Here is an 18317-nt window from a genome sequence, read left to right as displayed (position 1 = left end):
CTTTCCTGGAACTCGCTTTGGAGACCAGGCTGGCCTCGAACTCACAGAGATCCGCCTGGCTCTGCCTCCCGAGTGCTGGGATTAAAGGCGTGCGCCACCACCGCCCGGCTTCCCAAAAATATTTTACATGATGTTTCCCACATCATCCCATTCACTATTATTTAAATAACAACGGATGAGCAGGTAAATTTAAATCTTTTCATCATTATAATTTTAAGTAATGTGTAGGTGTGTGTCTGTGGAGAGAGTATGTGTACATGTATGCAAGTGCCCATAGTGGCCAGAAGAGGGCATCAGATCCCCTGGAGCTCATACCCAATATGAGTGCTGGGAATTGAATTCAGGTCCTCTGCAAGAGCAGTATGTGCTCTTAACCAATGAGCCATCATCTCTCCAGCTCCAAATTTACAGATTAATGTAATTATCTAATGATTTCAGCATAAGCTTTATTTAATAAAAATATACACAAGCTGTACATAGAGTTTAAAATTTGCTAGTAGTGACATTTAAAAGGGTAAGACAAAACTGGTAAAATTTTAATAAGATATTAAAATGATCTCACTATTCTAAAATACCGTGTCTACAGATAATCATCATGAAATTGTTAATGAGATATTTGATAATTTTGTCTCATATTGTCATTTAAATCTAGCATGTATTCTACACATACTGCCCACCTCTATTCTGGACCATCTCCAGTGCTCAGTGGTCCCACATAGCTAGCGACTACTATGTTGAGCAGCACAATTTTATAAATATTAATCATTGGAGATTTTCATTAGAAAGAAGAGTCCAGACGGTAAAAATCTCCAATTATTTTGAGGGAGGTGAGAGCAAGACTAGACAGTTTTTATGAGGCATGTTGTCTTATGAGAAAACTGTAATTACCTCCTCAGCCATGAGTCAACATAAAAAATGTTACTCATTAACAAGGGTAGCCTCACCTCACATGCTATCATATGGCCTGATTTTAAATGTCTTATTTCTGTCTTTGGTAGTTTTGGAAGATATTTAGCCAAATAAGCTTGGCTGAATACTACAGGCACCAAATATCTGCACTATTCTGTTTTATAAGGTATCTAACTGGCACTTACAGAATAGGCTGGTCCCAGGGGCTTCAAGGCCTGGTATAGGGGCATCCTTAGACCAGTGCCCACTCATGGTTCTGTTTAAGAGCTTCCCAGAAGGGGTTGTCTGTTAACTTCACTCACTGTCACATTCTGTTTTTGCCTATCTTTGAAAATACCCTAAAGGTGTTCCCATCCATAGCAGCACAACTTAGACTCTTAAAACCAAATTCTTCTTCCTTAATCTCTCAGTCTTAGAGTGAAAGTAAATAGAGAAAAGAAGTGGGAAGGAAGAAATGGGTCTCTCTGTAGTCATTCATCTTGTTACTGTAGAGCCAAGTGTCCTATAATGATGTTAAAGACTATTTCCTAGGCCAGAGATAAGACTAACGCTTGCCTGGTTAGGAAGTAGGGATTACCCTGGAAACTAGCCTGTCTCCCTCTGCAGGGGTCAATTGTTGGATCTGGACCTTTCCAGGTGTCCTGGCCTTGGGTAGTGAGCATATCCAACCTATGTTGATCCTAAATCATAGCCTCGTTGGACCTTTGGAATCTTAAAGGACCCTTCTTTCCCAAGAGAGTGGCCATTCCCTGTAAGTGGGATCAAAATCAGGGTCACAATTATGGTGGATGCCACTGAAAGAAACCTAACTGCATCTGCTATTTTTAAGTATTCAGCTCTCGCTCTCTCTCTCTCTCTCTCTCTCTCTCTCTCTCTCTCTCTCTCTCTCCCCTCCCTCCCTCCCCCTCCCTGTGCATGTGTGTGTGTGTGTGTGTGTGTGTGTGTGTGTGTGTGTGTGTGTGTCTGTCTGTCTGTCTGTCTGTCTGTCTGTCTCTCTGTCTGTCTGCACAGGCCAGGCTAGGTATCCTGCAAACTTGCAATAGATTCTTCTGCCTCTGCCTTCCATCTCAAGAGCTCTAGGAGCTTCAGGGATACAGACACACACTGCTGAGTCGAGCTTTGTGTGGGTTCAGTGGCTCGAACTCAGACCCTCCCACTCTCAGTGCTTATGTCCACAGAGCCATCTCCCCAGCCTGTCACGTTCTAGAGTTTCTTAACAGCAATCCTGAGCTGTGGCAAGTGCGTTCTGCAACAAGCAGGTCTAAATGCATGGCCACTTCTTGGATCTTTGCCACACTCAAGTCGAATCAAGCTTTTTAGGTCAAGTGCATTTTAACTACAAACCAATCCATGTTTTATAGGCTATAAAGTTGTTATAGAGCAAGCAGAAAGCATATTCCAAAAGCTCTAAAAATCCGTAGCAAACTCATACCATGTGGTGGCAGTCTTACTGAGTGTGTTTGCTTCCTATGTGTTTCTTTTCTTTTTTTCTTTTTTTTTTTTTTTTTTTTTTCGGTTTTTCGAGACAGGGTTTCTCTGTGTAGCTTTGCGCCTTTCCTGGAAATTACTTGGTAGCCCAGGCTGGCCTGGAACTCACAGAGATCCGCCTGGCTCTGCCTCCCGAGTGCTGGGATTAAAGGCGTGCGCCACCACCGCCTGGCCCTATGTGTTTCTTACCATTGCTTGTTGTCAACGCAAGTGAAGGCCCTTCCCGTTATATTCACCATGCCAACATTTGTTCCATAGACCGGCACTAATATTTTCTGTGCATATAGCCTAGGAAAAGGATGGGGATCTGAAGGACTTACAGTTTAAAAACATTGATACCAGCTGTTTGATGTTTATTATAAAGTCAGAACAAGTTCATGTTCCTATCAAAAAATGACCACAGGTGGTGGCACCCACCTTTAATCCCAGCGCTCAGGAAGCAGAGGCAAGTGGATCTCTAAGTTCGAGGCCAGCCTGGCCTATAGAGTGAGTTCCAGGACAGCCACCAGTGCTACACAAGGAAACTTTGTCCGGGGGTGGGGGGAAGGGGAACCATGAATCTATATTCTTAATACCTCTGTCATATTATGACCTTTCCAGCATAATCCATGCCCCGCTCCCCTTGTTTCAAACAAAACCTCTAAACATGAATTTTGGTAGTGAAGTGACCTGCCAAGATGAAGCCAATTTCATCATTAATCAAATCCCTTATCATAAGGTACAATCTCATTATTATGGGGTGGAGGGGGGGGATGTTGATCCTGCCTTGACAGCTGAAAAGATTTGGATTCTTGCATGTCCCATGAGAATGATTTTGGTGAGTTTAAGTTCGGGTACGGCCTATTTGAAGCCAGAATAATTTTCCTCTACCGTGTATATGGTCACCTCTCTGCTTGGCAGAAGGTCTCACCTTGTGCTTTCTCATAAATGCTAACAACCCAGCTGGGCGTCACGTCTCTCCTCATCTAGTTCCTAATTTAAAACTGTTGTTTCATGGCTTGGCGTATGGACTGCTGGAGCTACTCCAGTAGCTCTTGGATGCTATGACTTAATAGATACTACAAAAGCCATGTTTGTCTGTCTTAGGCAGGTAGGTTTCTTAGAGCATAAATTTATTTATTTGTTTTAGAGAGAGAGAGAGAGAGAGAAAAAAAAATATGGGCGGATGGGCGTTATAGAAAGAAGTGAGTTACCACACAAGCGTTTTGAAGGCATCTCCTGGGCCGGCTGGAAATGTGGGACAGCTCTTAGGAGTCAGCTCTCTCCCTGTCTCTTGTGATCCTGGGGATCAAAGTCAGGTGGTCAAGCTTTGTGTGAAGTGTCTTTACCAGCTGAGCCATCCCGCAGGCCTGGCGTGCCGGTTTTTAAGAAGGGCCTTTTAGGCAAAGGCTAAAAGGAAAGATCAGTTTGAGGTAGGATGTGGGTCTTATTATTTCAGTCTGGTTTTTGTGCCCCGCTATTAGGGGGAAAAAAAAAAAGAGCCCACGCAGCTCTATGCTCAGCGCTGTGTGTGAGTGAAATATGCGTGGGTCAGTATCACTTAAACTGAGTCGCCATGCTCCAGACCTCTTGCTTAAAAATGGTAGAATTGTGGTAAAAGACTTAAAATCTAAAACAGCCTTTCTCAAGCTGCTAGAAGAATCGGTCTCCTTTCTCAGCCCATAAGAACCATCCATGGTGTTGATTAAAGTTGCCTGTTCTCTGAGCCCTGACCACTGAGCCTTTAAGTCAGTAAATCTGGACTCATCTGCATGTGTGAGTCAGTGCAGGTGGTCACATTTAGAAACAGCACCCAATGGATGCCCTGCATCTCCCAGTTGAGGGTATCCTGGCTCATTCTGTGATCTGTTAAGTTGCATAATCAAGGTCAGGAGGCCCGGGGCAGAGCCTGAGACTGCATTTGCAGCTGGCTCGGAGGATGCTCTGTGGCATTCATCCTCATCTATCTCAGTCTGCCTTTCTGAGCTCACTTGCCGCCTCTTGTTGATGATGCTCTACACCTGAGGTGGGTTTTGACCTCCTTCCCTCCTTCTGTTCAGAGGATGCTCACTGACTTTTCTTCTGTCTTTTCTGTCTTTCTGCATTGGAAGCAGACGGGCATCACCGGTGGCAACTTGAAGTGCCATCAGCTGTAACTCAAGTTCCTGATCCCAAGACCACAGCGGAACCTTCCCGGTCCCCAGAACCAAAGACCATGGAGCTTTCGGACAGTGACCGACCCATCAGCTTTGGCTCCACCTCATCCTCGGCCTCCTCCAGGGACAGCCATGGTTCCTTTGGCAGCAGGGTGACTTTGGTTTCAAATAGCCACTTGGGCTTATTTCACCCGGATAAGGAAGCTGGGGCCATAAAGCTGGAGCTGGTTCCAGCACGGCCATTTTCCAGCAGCGACCTGCAGCGGGACAACCCTTCCGGGCCACCGAACATGGATGGGGTCAGCGAGAGGCAGCCCAGGACCCCATGGAGAGTGGACCCAAACGGGACATCCCAACCCCATACAGATTCAGACACCAGCCCCAAGCTCCTCTATGTGGATAGAGTGGTACAGGAAATCCTGGAGACAGAGAGGACCTACGTGCAAGATCTAAAAAGCATTGTGGAGGTAAGGCAGACTCTAACGACTTTTAAGTTTGTCGAGCAGGGGAAATAGGCTTGCAAAATATAGAGGACAGCAAAGACTTTGTTTGGGGTGGGGGTGGGAGGGCAGGGTGATGTCTTCGATGATGCAGGAGTATACAAAGACAAATTCTTCACTTAGAGAAACCTAATGCTGTCACCTGGCCAATGGAGTAGTTGATAGTTGCATAGCAAATCAACTGTGTGTCAGGGACAGTGATGATGATATCGTGCACATATTCAGATAGCATACTGTTCTGCTAAATTCTAGCAGAACATGCTAGATGCTAGGGATCTCGGGGTACCTCTCAGCTAGTGGAGCAGATGGTAATGAGGGTGGAGGGTACCCCAAGCTTCTTGGTGAGTAGATGCTAGATGTCTCTGAACCCAATTGTTTTGACCTCAACCACAACTCTCCATGTATGTCTAGAAGTTTCTGAAACTACTGATACCTGGATCCTGCCCCCCTGAGAGGCTGTGAGTTCTGTGTCCTGGAGTGTGGGGCCTGTGGGGTGGAATTGGCAAAGACTCCCCCAGCTGACCATATGCGTTACCTAAAACCATTATTCTGTATTGGGGGAGGCTCTGTTGCTTGGTGTTTGGGAAAAGGGAGTAAATGGGGAAAAGAAAAATTCTGGGGCTTGTCTTGTTTTTCTTTTCTGTTCACTTTTATAATGAACAATTTTTTGCATATTTTGCATAAATTATTACCATATTAATTATTTGTATAAATTAGTCAATAGGAACTTAGCTCAGCTTCTGTGTCATATCACCTCCATTGAAAATTCAGTTACTAATTTCACTGTGAGTTATAAAGCAGTTTCCAGGGGTAAAGATTAAGTAGAACTCAGATATTAACCTGTTAAGAATATTAGTACTTCTAGGGTAAATCTATGTATTACAAAGTTACTCAATTTGCTGCCTAGTGATGTACCAAATACCTTCTTTCTTTTCTCAGTAACTAAAGCCCATTTTAGATTTTTTTCCCCCTGGCTTTGAACTCCTGGACTGAGCCCCCACCTCAGTCTCCCAAGCTCTGGGATTTACAGGTGTGTGCCACCAGGCTAGCTTCAGTGTTAGACTTTCAATCGAAAATATGTTTCAGAATATCATGGAGTATTTGCTGATGAGCGCATTCTCTGCCAAGTACGCACATGCTTGCAGCTTTAGAAGAAGATGTTAAAAAGCATGATCGTGTGTTGAGTTCCACAGACGACAGGACCAGAGACTGGATCCTAAAAACAGTGGTGACATCACTCCCAGTAAAAATAGAAAACTAACTGATGTTCAACCAAAACAATATGTGGTACCGAATGAACTAAAGTGGCTCAATTTCTAACTTTTAACCATGCTGTCATTTGTACTGCAGGAGAAATACCTGCGAAACTGCCAACCATTTTCCAACCTCTCAGGAAACTTGGCCTTATTAAAGTTGTTATTGGTTTGTGCTAGGCTGCTTTTTCTTATCGTTTTTCTTAGTAGCTTTTCCACCTAATCAAAATACATCTCCTAAGAGAGAAACCTTGGGTTACTCAACCATTATTCCATGATGACCCTTGCTTTTGTTTTCTTTCGTAAGGATGCTTTATAAAATTTGGTTGAGAAGAAATAAGATCTGAATGAGAGAAACCAGATAGACAGAGATTTTTTTTCCTATCCAAGTTTCACCCCATCAGTGCTGTTTGAAGCTGTCCAAGTGTCCTTACCTGGCCTCTGTGCAGATGTGTTAACCCTCTCTGCAGAGGCTGGTGAGCTCTTCAGCGCAGGGCAAGATGGGAAAGAGCTTCAGCTTTCTGAGCCCAGCTTATGCTCTTGCTGCATTCTGCCTTACTATCAAGCAGCAGCATTCCCAGTTGAATGGATTTTTCTGGAAAGGGTACGTTTTAGCTGTATCCTATATGAACAGAACCTCCATGGCTCAAGTTGAGATTTTGTCATTAGGATTTATGAACAGGCAGATTTTGTGAACGTTATTGATACAGGCGCTGATTTAAGAGACGTCCACAGAATGCAGTTTGATTGTCCCAGCTAGCTGATTTCGAAGAAGGGAACCTGATAACCTGGGTAGTTGGGTTCCACATGCCGGTTATATGGACAAAGAAAATACCTTCTTTCCCATGTGCAGAGACATTGTATTAAACTAATCCAAAATACAGAGATCATATTTTTCTTTCTCTTAGCAGACAGGGATTCAGTAATGACATGTAGATGTCATTTGACTGTATGTGCTCATTTTCTCGTCTCTACTACTATTTACTCCTGGGATTTTTACTCACTCCCTTAATCTCTGGACTCCTGTCCCACCTGTCAGAGTGGCTCTGTCTCATCCACTGTTCCTTTCCCTTCAACACCTTAGTCATTTTTATCATTAACATTTGGAAAAGGGCAGATATGATTTTGTCCATCACCATACCCAAGGGAGCAATGGGGCAGCTCTTCCCATCTTTATATATGGTTCCTATATTTCATCATTCACCAATGAAGTGAGGTAATAAACATTAAAACAAGTGGAAAGGAAATAGCCACCCATCCACTTTGTGGTGAGATGGGATTCATAGCCAGAGGGTCTCTTTCATGTTTAATGGATCTTTGACTGACTGGGCAAGGGAAGATTCTTTTAATCTTTCTAAATGATCTATAAAAGAGACTTAGAGAGCCCCATGAGATTGGATCTCAGAGCTTACAGCCTCTTTTACCCTTTTAGTGAATTTTAAAATGGTTCAGAATGTTATATAATGCTGTGTAATCGGAATTCACATCCCCACTGCAAATGGCATCTTTGAACTCTGAGGTAACAAATTAGGTCATCTCTGAGGATGTAAAAAGACATGTATGTTTAGTGGGGGGTGGATAAAATAAATATAACATGAACCTTTTCTCCCTATCATATACCAGAGACTTAAAATGCTTTTCAAGTACCTTTATAAAGTATGTTTAAAAAAAAAAGCTAAGAAGTGAGTGTTACAGCCTTAATGTCCAAAATTTTAACTAACAGTCAAAGCCTTGAAATATTGTTTGTAAGGGCCAATGAGATGGGTCCAATAACCCCAGTTCAATCCCCAAGACCTACATAGAGGTCTACATATAGTGAGCCTACATATAAAATATGCTATTTAGCATATACATTAATGGGTTTCATCATGATATTTTCATGCTTGTATAATCATCTTCTTTGGTCATATTTGTTCCCCATTACCCTCCCTCGTCCCCGTTTCTCCCCCAAATAGTCCCTCTTCTAGTTCCACATGTGTGTATGCCTGTGGGGACAGAGGGAAAGGGGGAGGGGGAAGAAAGAGAGAGATTGATTTTGCATATAAAAGAAAATGTAGTATTTATCTTTCTGGATCTGGCTATTTCACTTAGCATGATGACTTCTAGTTCATTCCATTTTCCTGCAGATGACATCATTTCATTCTTGTGTATATATGATGCATTTCCGTTATCCTTATGTCTGTTGATGAGAATATGGACTGGTTTCCTATCTTGGCTACTGTAAATAATGTCACAATAAAATGAATGATGCTGATATCTCTAAACAGTCAAAGCTTAAGAGTATCTTCATTGGAAGTACTCAGCATTGCTCGGTATCTGTAACTCAGGGGTAGAGTGCATGTGTAGCATGCACGAAACCCTGGCTTCAAGCGGCATCACTGCATAAAAGTAGATGTGGTTACCCATGCCTGGAATCCTAGGACTTGAGAGGTGGCAGCAAGGGGATTCAAAGTTCAAGATCCTTCTTGGCAACATAGTGAGTTCAAGGCCAGCCTGGGATTCATGAGACACTGTCAAGAAAAGGAAGGGAGGGAGGGAGGGAGGAAAGGAGGGAGAGAAGGAAGGAAGGAAGGAAGGAAGGAAGGAAGGAAGGAAGGAAGGAAGGAAGGAAGGAGGGAAGGAAAACAGAATAAAGTAGAATAAAGGCTTTGACTGCACAAGGACTCAAGTGTCAACCTCTGCTCATAGTCCATTCGTTTCTTGAGTGTCCAGTGTCAGGACAGGTAATGAGTGAAGAGTGGTCTCCATACTTTACTGACAGGAGATTCATGGAAAGCTCTTCTGCCTGGTGCTGTAACTTAGAGTACCGTGTTGGGAGTATCACATTTGTCAGAAGGACAATGGCACTTCTCTCTGGTTTGTACAGAATGAAAGAGCAAAACCAAGGCCAGGCCTGGGGAGCTTGTGGGGCAGGCTCTACCCAGATGCTCTGCGCTGAGCCTTTCGAGGCATCTGTGACTGGGACAAATGGAATCTAAGCTGGTCTTTGTTCTAGGACACGCTGCCTTTGAGGACAACAGAGTGTTGTAGAATCTGGAGACAGTTTCTAACAAGGCTCAGTTTCCCCGGTGATCTTGGGGAAGGCAGAATTGCTGGGTGTGGAAATGGCAGTGTGTGTCTATACCAATCTAATGGCTGTGTGGGAGTTCTTTGGATCATCCATATGCCCTGCACCTAAGGAGAAAGGCTAAGTACTGAGCTCGAAGGCTAACCAGAAAGGTTATCACAGGTTCTATTGTCATATGCTTAGGTCCTCTTTGTATAAACCCCCCTTTAACTTAAACAGCATTTATCATGCTGACACTTTTTAATGGGGCTCATCTGGATGGAAACCTTTTTAATCCTGAGGGGGAAATGTGTTCCCTCCTAGACTGTAGGACCTGGCAGGGATATTTTTTCAGTGAAGGTCTATTCTGTGGGTGGATTTAATAAAGAATTTGCACTACAGTACTTGGCATAATTTCACCAACATTGCTTAATGTGGTGTCTGAGCACTTTGGTGTGGACGCATCTTTTCATTTTGTCTTCTAAGGACTCTCATAGTGAGTGCATGGGGGCTTTCTTAAAATCATTCGAGATTTATGGTCCTTTAGAAGCAGATCTGATAATCCCCTGCTTGTGCGGAAGGTACTTTTTCAGCAGTGTTTTTCATAGAGTGTGCTGCACGTAGAATCGACGTGAGTGTGTTCTCGGCTTTTTTCATTGTTGATGTTGTCATCTATGCTACTGCCTGACCCCTTGTCCCCGCCCTGCCTCACTCTCACAGCCAAACACCCCTAGAAACACAGAGTCACTATGAGTGTCCCTCTTTCCACCCGCAGCCAGCCAGTGTGGGAAGGAGGACCTGGTCGTATGCTCTCACTAGTCTCTAAGGGAGGCAGAGACATGTATTCTAGCTGTGTCCCCAAAGGAGATAGCACAGCCCATGAGCAGCTTTGCCTGTTTACAACTCACCAGCTGTACCCCACTTTAGTATTAGCTCTTCTCATTGTTTTCAGTTTCTCCTCTCTGCGAAGATTATTTTGCCACTTAAAGCCAGTGATGGCATTCTACTCAGCGTCTTGAGCAGAACTGCTAAAATCGGTTTGTTTGGTTTTTTTTTCAATGTTGAAATATAAATAAAAACAACTGTGTTGCTTTTGTACGTGACCCAAATAACTAAGGACAGGTTAAAGAGAGGAGTTGCTTATTCTGGCTCACGGTGTTCAGAGGTATCAGTCCACCATGGTCGGGGAGGTATGGTGAAGCAGAGCCACTTAGAAACAAGTGGAAGAAAATAAGCTAGAGGCGTTTTACTAAATGCCTCACAGATATCAGTTAAGGTGAGTCCTCACAAAAGCTCGTGAAATGAAGTTTCCTAGAAGCAAGCCACTTTGGTTGGTCAGTCCTCTATGCCTCAGGCATTAACAAAGAAAATGTAGAGTATGGGGGTGGGCAGGGGGGTAAGGAAAGAGTTTGTGGCTTTGTCTGCCTTTGGTGAGCAAATCCAGAGAGGAAGATAGAGGAATCTGCAATATTTAGGGTCACTTTCATTTCAGGATAAGGCAAAAGCAATCCACAACTTACCCTTCCCCCAGTACTTCTAGTACAGGTCACTTTTGGGGTGAAAAGCCACCTTTCCCTCTCCTGCAGGAACAGGTCTTCCTGGGTTTGTCCATGTGTGGTCACTGGCAAGCCAGTTGGTCCCTCTGGAGGCCTGTTTTACACACCTCTATTCTGGGGTGGAAGCTGCCTGCCAAGTCCTATTTAAAAGAAAATAAGGACAAGCAGGCTACTAATAGGCTATGTAAAGGGACCCATATTCAAACCATCCGGAGTGTTAAAAGCTGACTTTGTATTCTTCCACTTAGAGAAAATTCCTACTCCAAAAATAGGAATTAATCAAACATCCTAATGACCCCTCATGAGAGGCAGACAATTAACGGTCATCAGGTAGATTTGTGCCTGGGATAGTAAGCAAGCCCTCGTAAACACGTTCAAAGGGGCTATTATTTGAGCAATTAAAAGCTATCACTTGAGAAATCTGGTTTGGAGGCGCAACAGAAACCTAAGCAGGGCTTTTCTAGAGCAGAGGCTGCTGGGGAGATCATGGGAACATCCCAGCTTCTGGCCAGGCCTGCACTGCATCCTAAGTGATGAGATCGAATCTGTGGGGCTGAGGAAAGTTTTCCTCGCTGCTCCTTGTATTCCAACAGCCATTTGACATAGGGGTCCATGGTCCTCAGGAGATTTTTGTTGTGTTTCTTGTTATAAAGCAAACAATAACTTTTAAAGGCAACATAAATCATCCTCTCGTCCTCATGGGATGTAACGAATTGATGGAAGTACGGACTTTCAAAGCAGCCAGAACTGAATCTGGACCTTCGCTTTGCTCTTTTCCAGTGAGAGCCCCAGGTTCACCTGAAAAAATGAGACTAAGAGGATGGAATCCTTTGTGTACAATGCTTACATAGTGCTAAGAAAACAATCAACATTTTAGGGAGCGTCATTATTCCCATTAAATGATTATTCATGTAATTAACTCTTGTACAAAGCCAATCATTTCTGGTAGATTATAAAGTGTTATACTATTGGCAGACCTGTATATCTATATCAAAGTTTTAGTTAAGAAAGTTATCTTGACCAGACAGTGGTGGTGCACGCCTTTAATCCCAGCACTTGAGAGGCAGAGGCAGGAGGCTCTCTATGAGTTTGAGGCCAGTCTGGTCTACAGAGCGAGTTCCAGGACAGCCAAGGATACAGAGAAACCCTGTCTCGAAAAGAAAAAAAAAGAAAGAAAGAAAGAAAGAAAGAAAGAAAGAAAGAAAGAAAGAAAGAAAGAAAGAAAGAAAGACAGAAAGAGAGAGAGAGAGAGAGGGAGAGAGAGAGAGAAAGAAAGAAAGAAAGAAAGAAAGAAAGAAAGAAAGAAAGAAAGAAAGAAAGAAAGAAAGAAAGAAAGAAAGAAAGAAAGGGAAATTTATCCTAACTTTATAGGTGTATGTGTGGGGAGGGGTGACATGTATAGAGGTCATAAGACAACGTAGAGGAAGCAGTTCTGTCTTCATCATGTGGGTGCCAGGGATCAAACAAACTCGGCTCCTCAGGCTTGACGGCAGTGCTTTTATCCCCAAGCCATCTCACTGACCCTTAAATTTGTACTTTGGAAAGATAATGTTATACAGGCTGAGGAAATGGCTCAGTGGTTAAGAGCACATACTGCTCTCCCAGAGGACTCAGGTTTGGTTCCTAGCACCCACATCAGGCAGCTTATACCTGCCTGTAACTACACCTCCAACAGATCCAACGTTCACTCCTGGCCTCCCAGAGAACATGCACTCACATGCACACGCACACGCGCGCACACACACACACACACACACACACACACACACACAAACCTCCCTAGTTAAAAATAAAGTAAAAAATATCTTTTCATTGCAAGCAAGATGCATATAGCTTGTTGTACTTTTGAGTATGCCTTCCATACCTACATGTAACTGGAATTCATTTCTAACATATCAAAAGGTTTTCATAGTGGAATGATTTTTTTCCTACAGAGTTTTAATTTGGGCCGAGTCGAACTGGGGTTGATTTTTAATGGACAAAGCTCCTGGTCTGGACTATGGGCTCATGTGACAATCAGCTGTGTGTCCAGAAACAAATGGCCAGTCTGATGTCAGCTTCTCCCTCTATAAATGAGACTAATTCAGAAAGCCCCAATCTACAGATGACTGGCAATCGCATCCCCACCAGCCTCAGCTCTCAAGAATGCAGCCCAGACACAAATGTGTCTTTTGAGCTGCCAAAATAGCTATTTCAAACACTGGACAGTAAACCCTGTGTCTGTACCCAAGAGGCCCAGGCTGTCACTGAGAGCCTAGTTACCCTATGTGTCTAAAATAAGCTTAATTACTTGGTTTCATAGCCTAAGGCGAGCAGAGGGCTGAGGTGGATGTGCCAGCACCAGCAAGCCAGGGGAAAGACTTCCTCAAATGACTCAAGTAAGACTCTATGGAATGGGTGCAAAATCGTCTCAGTCACACTGATGAGTTTTGTTAGTGAATTAAAGTCCAGACAAAACTGGTGTTCTTTTTTTAAAGAGTTACCTATTTTATTTTATGTGTATGAGTGTTTTGCCTGTGTGTGTGTGTATGTATGTGTGTGTGTTTGTGTGTTTGTGTGTGTGTGTGTGTGTGTGTGTGTGTGTGTGTGTGTGTGTGTGTGTATACCACATGCATATGTGCCTGGTGCCCAAAGAGGTCACACCAGTGTGTCAGCTCCCCTGAAACTGGGTGGTTATGGGTGGTTGGGAACCGCCATGTGGGTGCTGAGAACTAAGCCCAGGTCCTCTGCAAGAACAGTAAAAGCTTGTCACTACTGTCATCAATTCAGCCCCCTTTCTGATAGATCTCACTGGCAAGAAGTGGTCATATTGTGATGGCCGCAGCAATCTGAAATATGTTGTCTGATGCTCACCTTTCACAAATAAAATAAGGCTCTTTAATTAACTTTAAAAATTTTTTTTAGTGGTAGTAAAGTAGACACAGTTGAACGCTGTATCCCCGGATACCAGCAGTAAACACACTTACAGCATTGTGTCACCATCACTACTGTCCATTTCCAGAACTCGGTTACCATCCCAGCCAGAAACTCTGGACCAGATAAACAGTAATTCCAGGGGCTGAGATGGCTCACTGGGTACGAGTGTCTGGTCTGCAAGCGTGAGGAACCGAGTCTGAATTACCAGAACCCACACTGGAAGGGAGGGAAGGAGGAAGGGAGGAGAGGGAGGGAGGGAGAAGAGGGAGGGAGGGAGGAAGGAAGGAAGGAAGGAAGGAAGGAAGGAAGGAAGGAAGGAAGGAAGGAAGGAAAAGCCAGGCATGACTGCATGTGCCTGTAACCCTAACATTGGGAAATGGAGACAGGCAGATCCTAAGGGCTCTGTATCCAGCCAGCAGAGCTGAAGGCGCAAGCTTCCTGTTCAGTGACTGATGACGGTAAGAGTGATGGAGGAAGTCACCCAACATCCCGCTCTAATCTCAGAGTATACATACATATATCCAGACAGACAAATATGCAAGTACGACCTGCTGAGTCCATTTTTGCCGTTCATGTGTCTATGGTTTCAGGGCTGATAGCTATGTGCTAGATAACCAGTGAGGGGACTCATCATTGCTGGGCAAGACTAATTCTCCCTCTCTCTCAGCAGTCACAAGCTGCCTGTAGTTAGTCTCTGTCCAGAGGTGGGATCTTGGAGATCAAATATATTTTCATGCATTTATCCAGCACCAAAAATGAAATGGCTTCTCATAAAAAGGAAAATAAATCCCTATAAGGAAGGGAGAGGGGGCTCTGGCAGGGACGGACACACAGTGCAAACCTGTGGGCATCACTAATAAGAAATAAAGCCCAGTGCTTGTTGTAAAGGCTGTTTGCTTTATCAGACTGATCTATAAAGAACCCCATTCAAAAGGGGGTCACAAAGAATGGAGAATGGATGACGCGGACTAAGTTTTTTTCCATAAACTGCCTTCAGAAGTGTGTGTGTGTGTGTGTGTGTGTGTGTGTTGGGAGAGGCCATTTTTTTATCCTTTAAAATATTTCCCTTTGTTATTTTTAATTAACACACACAATCACTACCCTGTTGTTGTAGATTAAGTCTTCTGCATCACAGGGGTTGGTGTGGGATTGGAGCCATTACCGCAAAGTGCTTGGGTTAATAATATTAATCTTTATGAAACTAATTTCAAATAGCCGTTTATCGTGAAAATAAAACTACGTGTATTTTAATCGGGGAATTAATGAAGCTTGCTCCGAGGTTTAAAAAAAAATCTTTCTCTTGCTGAGACAAGAAAAGCTACGAGTGTCTCTTCTGTTTTGGAGCAAGTCTTGGCTTTGTGCTTGCACCCGGGCTACCAGCGATCTGTAAGTGGGAAGAGAGGAAGGCCTTGGCGAGCTAGCCCACAACACATGCAGAGCTGCCGAGCCCAGGGCCCCTTTTGTTCCGTTTTGCACAGAGCAGGGGATAAATCACTCCCCCTGGGGTCCGTGTAAGGCCCGGACAATAGTGTTGCAAAGGGTGGAGTTAATCTACTTTTGATTAGAAAAGCATTTCTTTTCTTGCAGGGAGGCAGGAGCTCAGCCCCTGTTGGGGGAGAGTTAAAAAGGAGAAGCAGGGCTGAGAGCCTTTGTCACCTTCCAGAGATGGGGTTGTAAGAATTGTCCCCTGTGACAAAGGAGGGAGCGCAGGAGGAATGTTGAGCTGGGTTGAAATTCTATGCAGCTCCTGCCACGGCCAGAGAGTGGCAGGGCCTCCTTTAACCCTTGCCGTTCTGGCTCCCTTTACCCTGGTAGCGGATGCTCACACTGCCAAGACTCATATTGTCCCCAGTTCCCACCCTCGTTCTCATCATTCTATGGGGGAGCAAGAGCTTCGGAGAGACTTGCGAGCTCACGTGAAGAATATCCGGGAATTACTAATATAACCATCCACGAGAGCACCTGATGCACCGAGGCACGGGGTAAGAGGGACTTTGGAAGAATCTCGAAGGATGAGTGAGCTAGGTGTTTTAGTTTGCTTCCTCCTATTGCCGTGATAAACACCAGAAACAACAGCAACAAAAGTCAGGGACGCAATTAGGAGCTGGAAGCAGAAACTGGAGCAGAGAACATGGAGGACCGAGCTTACCGGCTTGTTCCTTTGGCTCACATTCACCTTTCTTGTAGCTCCCGGGAATACCTGTCCAGTGGTGGTACTGCCCATAGTGGGCTGGGCCTTCCCACGTCAATCATTAATAAAAAAAAAAAAAAAGAAAAGAAAAGAAAGAAAGAAAAGAAAAGGGCCCACATACTTGCCTACAGGTTACTCAGAATTTGTTACTCAGAATTTAAGAGACAGTATGGCAGAGACAAAGAGATGGTGAGATTGGAGAGTGGATACGCTCACAGGACAAGGTTTTCCTAGGTGATATTTTGAGAACTTATATGGACAGCTACAGCAGCAATTAGTTGTTTGTTTGCACTGATGAGGACTGAACCCAGGACCTTGTGGGTACTGGGCAAATGCTCTACCACTGAGCTATATACCCAGCTCTTATTTTGTGATCCGAACAAAAGTAGACTGTGTGCTTTCCGAACACATCTTTTGCAAGACAGCAGATTTATGTGCGGACAGAGTGTGGCACTTGAGGGAGGCCAGAGGCTGGGTTCATCATGGAAGGTCTCGCTCCTTGTGGGTCCCAGGCACAATATGATGCTAGCACACCAGCCTACCAGTCATCCCTTCTGAGTCCTGGAGAATGCTGATTATTGACCTCTTTTCAAGACTCCATTGCTTTAGCTTTTTAGTGGGAGCCATACAAAGCCAAGCCTTGCGTGGCTGACCACCATAGCCCAATGCTAGGTGTCTGGTACCAGGGGCTCTGCACACACTGGCTAGTAGCTCCAGTATGGCCTTCTGGCCCTCGGTTTCCTCCTCAAAAAACACTGAGGAGTAGGGAAGATCAGAGCCACTTTTGGTTCAAACTCAAACAAATTCTATTTGCACGCCTTTAATCCCGGCACTCGGGAGGCAGAGGCAGGCGGGTCTCTGTGAGTTCGAGGCCAACCTGGGCTACAGAGTGAGTTCCAGGAGAGGCGCAAAACTACGCAGAGAAACCCTGTCTTGAAAAACCAAAAAAAAAAAAAAAAAGAAAAGAAAATGTATAATAAGCTCTGCTCCCATACTCCCCCCACCACCAGTGTCAACAATGGTAGTGAAGTGCTTGCTACCAACCGTCTATGGTAGGAGATGGTCCTGTAATTGTTGGGAAGACACAGCATAAAGAGCCCTGTACCCATCTGTGTGACTCAGTAAATGGGAAGCTGAGCTAGCCTCTTCCACCTTTTTCGTCTTCTAGATGATTCTATCCAGGTAGCCCCTACCTTGGTGGCCATTTGAAACCTTATTTTGCATCCGGGTCAGAGTTCCAAGAAATTCAGCATAACAAGAGGCTTTGTCTTTAAAGTTGTTTCTTCTCTTGGATGACCCCTGAGAACACACGCTAGGAGAATTAACTACACTGCTGTTACAGGCTTCATAGTCTAGTTGGGGAGGCGCTCTAATTTATCAAGTCACTGTTAGGATTCATCACTGCCTAATATAAGTTAAGCATATGATAATCGGTAATGTATATGTGTGCTGCTGAGGATTGAACCCAGGACCTTGTGGGTGCTGGGCAAATGTGTGAATGGGCCATTACTTGGTCTTTTTATTTCAAAATTCCTAGAGTTAATTTCTGGGTAGGCTGTAGGCCATTATTGGATTTGTGACCTGGGAGTGTTTGGGCTTCTGAAATCACTAGTCATTTTTCTGACTAGTGCAGCTTTTTTTTATTTTTTTATTTATTTTTTTATTTTTTTATTTTTTCTTTTTTGGTTTTTCAAGACAGGGTTTCTCTGTGTAGCTTTGCGCCTCTCCTGGAACTCACTTGGTAGCCCAGGCTGGCCTCGAACTCACAGAGATCCGCCTGGCTCTGCCTCCCGAGTGCTGGGATTAAAGGCGTGCGCCACCACCGCCCGGCTTAGTGCAGCTTTTAAGCCACCCATGTAGTAAAGGGAAGCACAGAACTCATGGAGGGAGTTGGAGCACCATTGAAAGAACCTGTGAGAATGTGTGTCTATGGCCTGTGTTACTCTGAGATGTTTACAGCGCCTCCATGCTCCTATGTGACACAGTGGAACACACACCAATGCACAGTGACAGAATGCTTTTGCATGCTGGTCCTGAGCCCCCATGGACACCTGTCCACTTCAGTATGGCAACATCTCCTTTTGACCATGGCTGGGCTGGTCAAAAGGGGTGTCCTTTCTGTCTTCACTGTGGGTATCTCTGGGTCTTCTTTCAAGATGGAACGCCTAACCCTCCAGCCTCAAAACACAGTTTTCAGGCTCTTATCATGGAACTGGTTTTTGTTCCTGGTTTTGTTGTTTTGTTTTGTTTTTTGTTTTTTTCTTCACTTGAAAATTAGCATAGTATTGAAACTGTACGTGGTGGGCAGAAACGGCCGTATGTC

The 18317-nt window shown here is 44.3% G+C and overlaps 1 protein-coding gene across 9 annotated transcripts in view; it reads left to right on the top strand.

Annotated features, from left to right (window-relative positions):
• Positions 1 to 18317, top strand: part of Plekhg1 (pleckstrin homology and RhoGEF domain containing G1) — a 209754-nt gene that overhangs the window by 123969 nt on the left and 67468 nt on the right. For 7 of the 9 annotated variants that reach the window (XM_052750975.1, XM_052750968.1, XM_052750970.1 and 4 more), the window contains one exon: positions 4491 to 4999. In XM_052750975.1, coding sequence (XP_052606935.1) covers positions 4592 to 4999 — 408 coding nt within the window. In that variant the 5' untranslated portion in view covers positions 4491 to 4591. Of the gene's footprint in view, positions 1 to 2927; positions 4403 to 4487; positions 5000 to 18317 lie in introns of those variants that run through there. The other 2 variants (XM_052750973.1, XM_052750969.1) reach the window with 2 other exon arrangements.

The sequence above is a fragment of the Peromyscus californicus genome, unplaced genomic scaffold, assembly GCF_007827085.1.
Source record: "Peromyscus californicus insignis strain IS unplaced genomic scaffold, ASM782708v3 Scaffold_22__1_contigs__length_63687245, whole genome shotgun sequence".
NCBI lineage: Eukaryota > Metazoa > Chordata > Mammalia > Rodentia > Cricetidae > Peromyscus > Peromyscus californicus.
The sequence above is the reverse complement of the archived record's forward strand: the minus strand, read 5'-3'. Positions and strand labels throughout refer to the sequence as shown.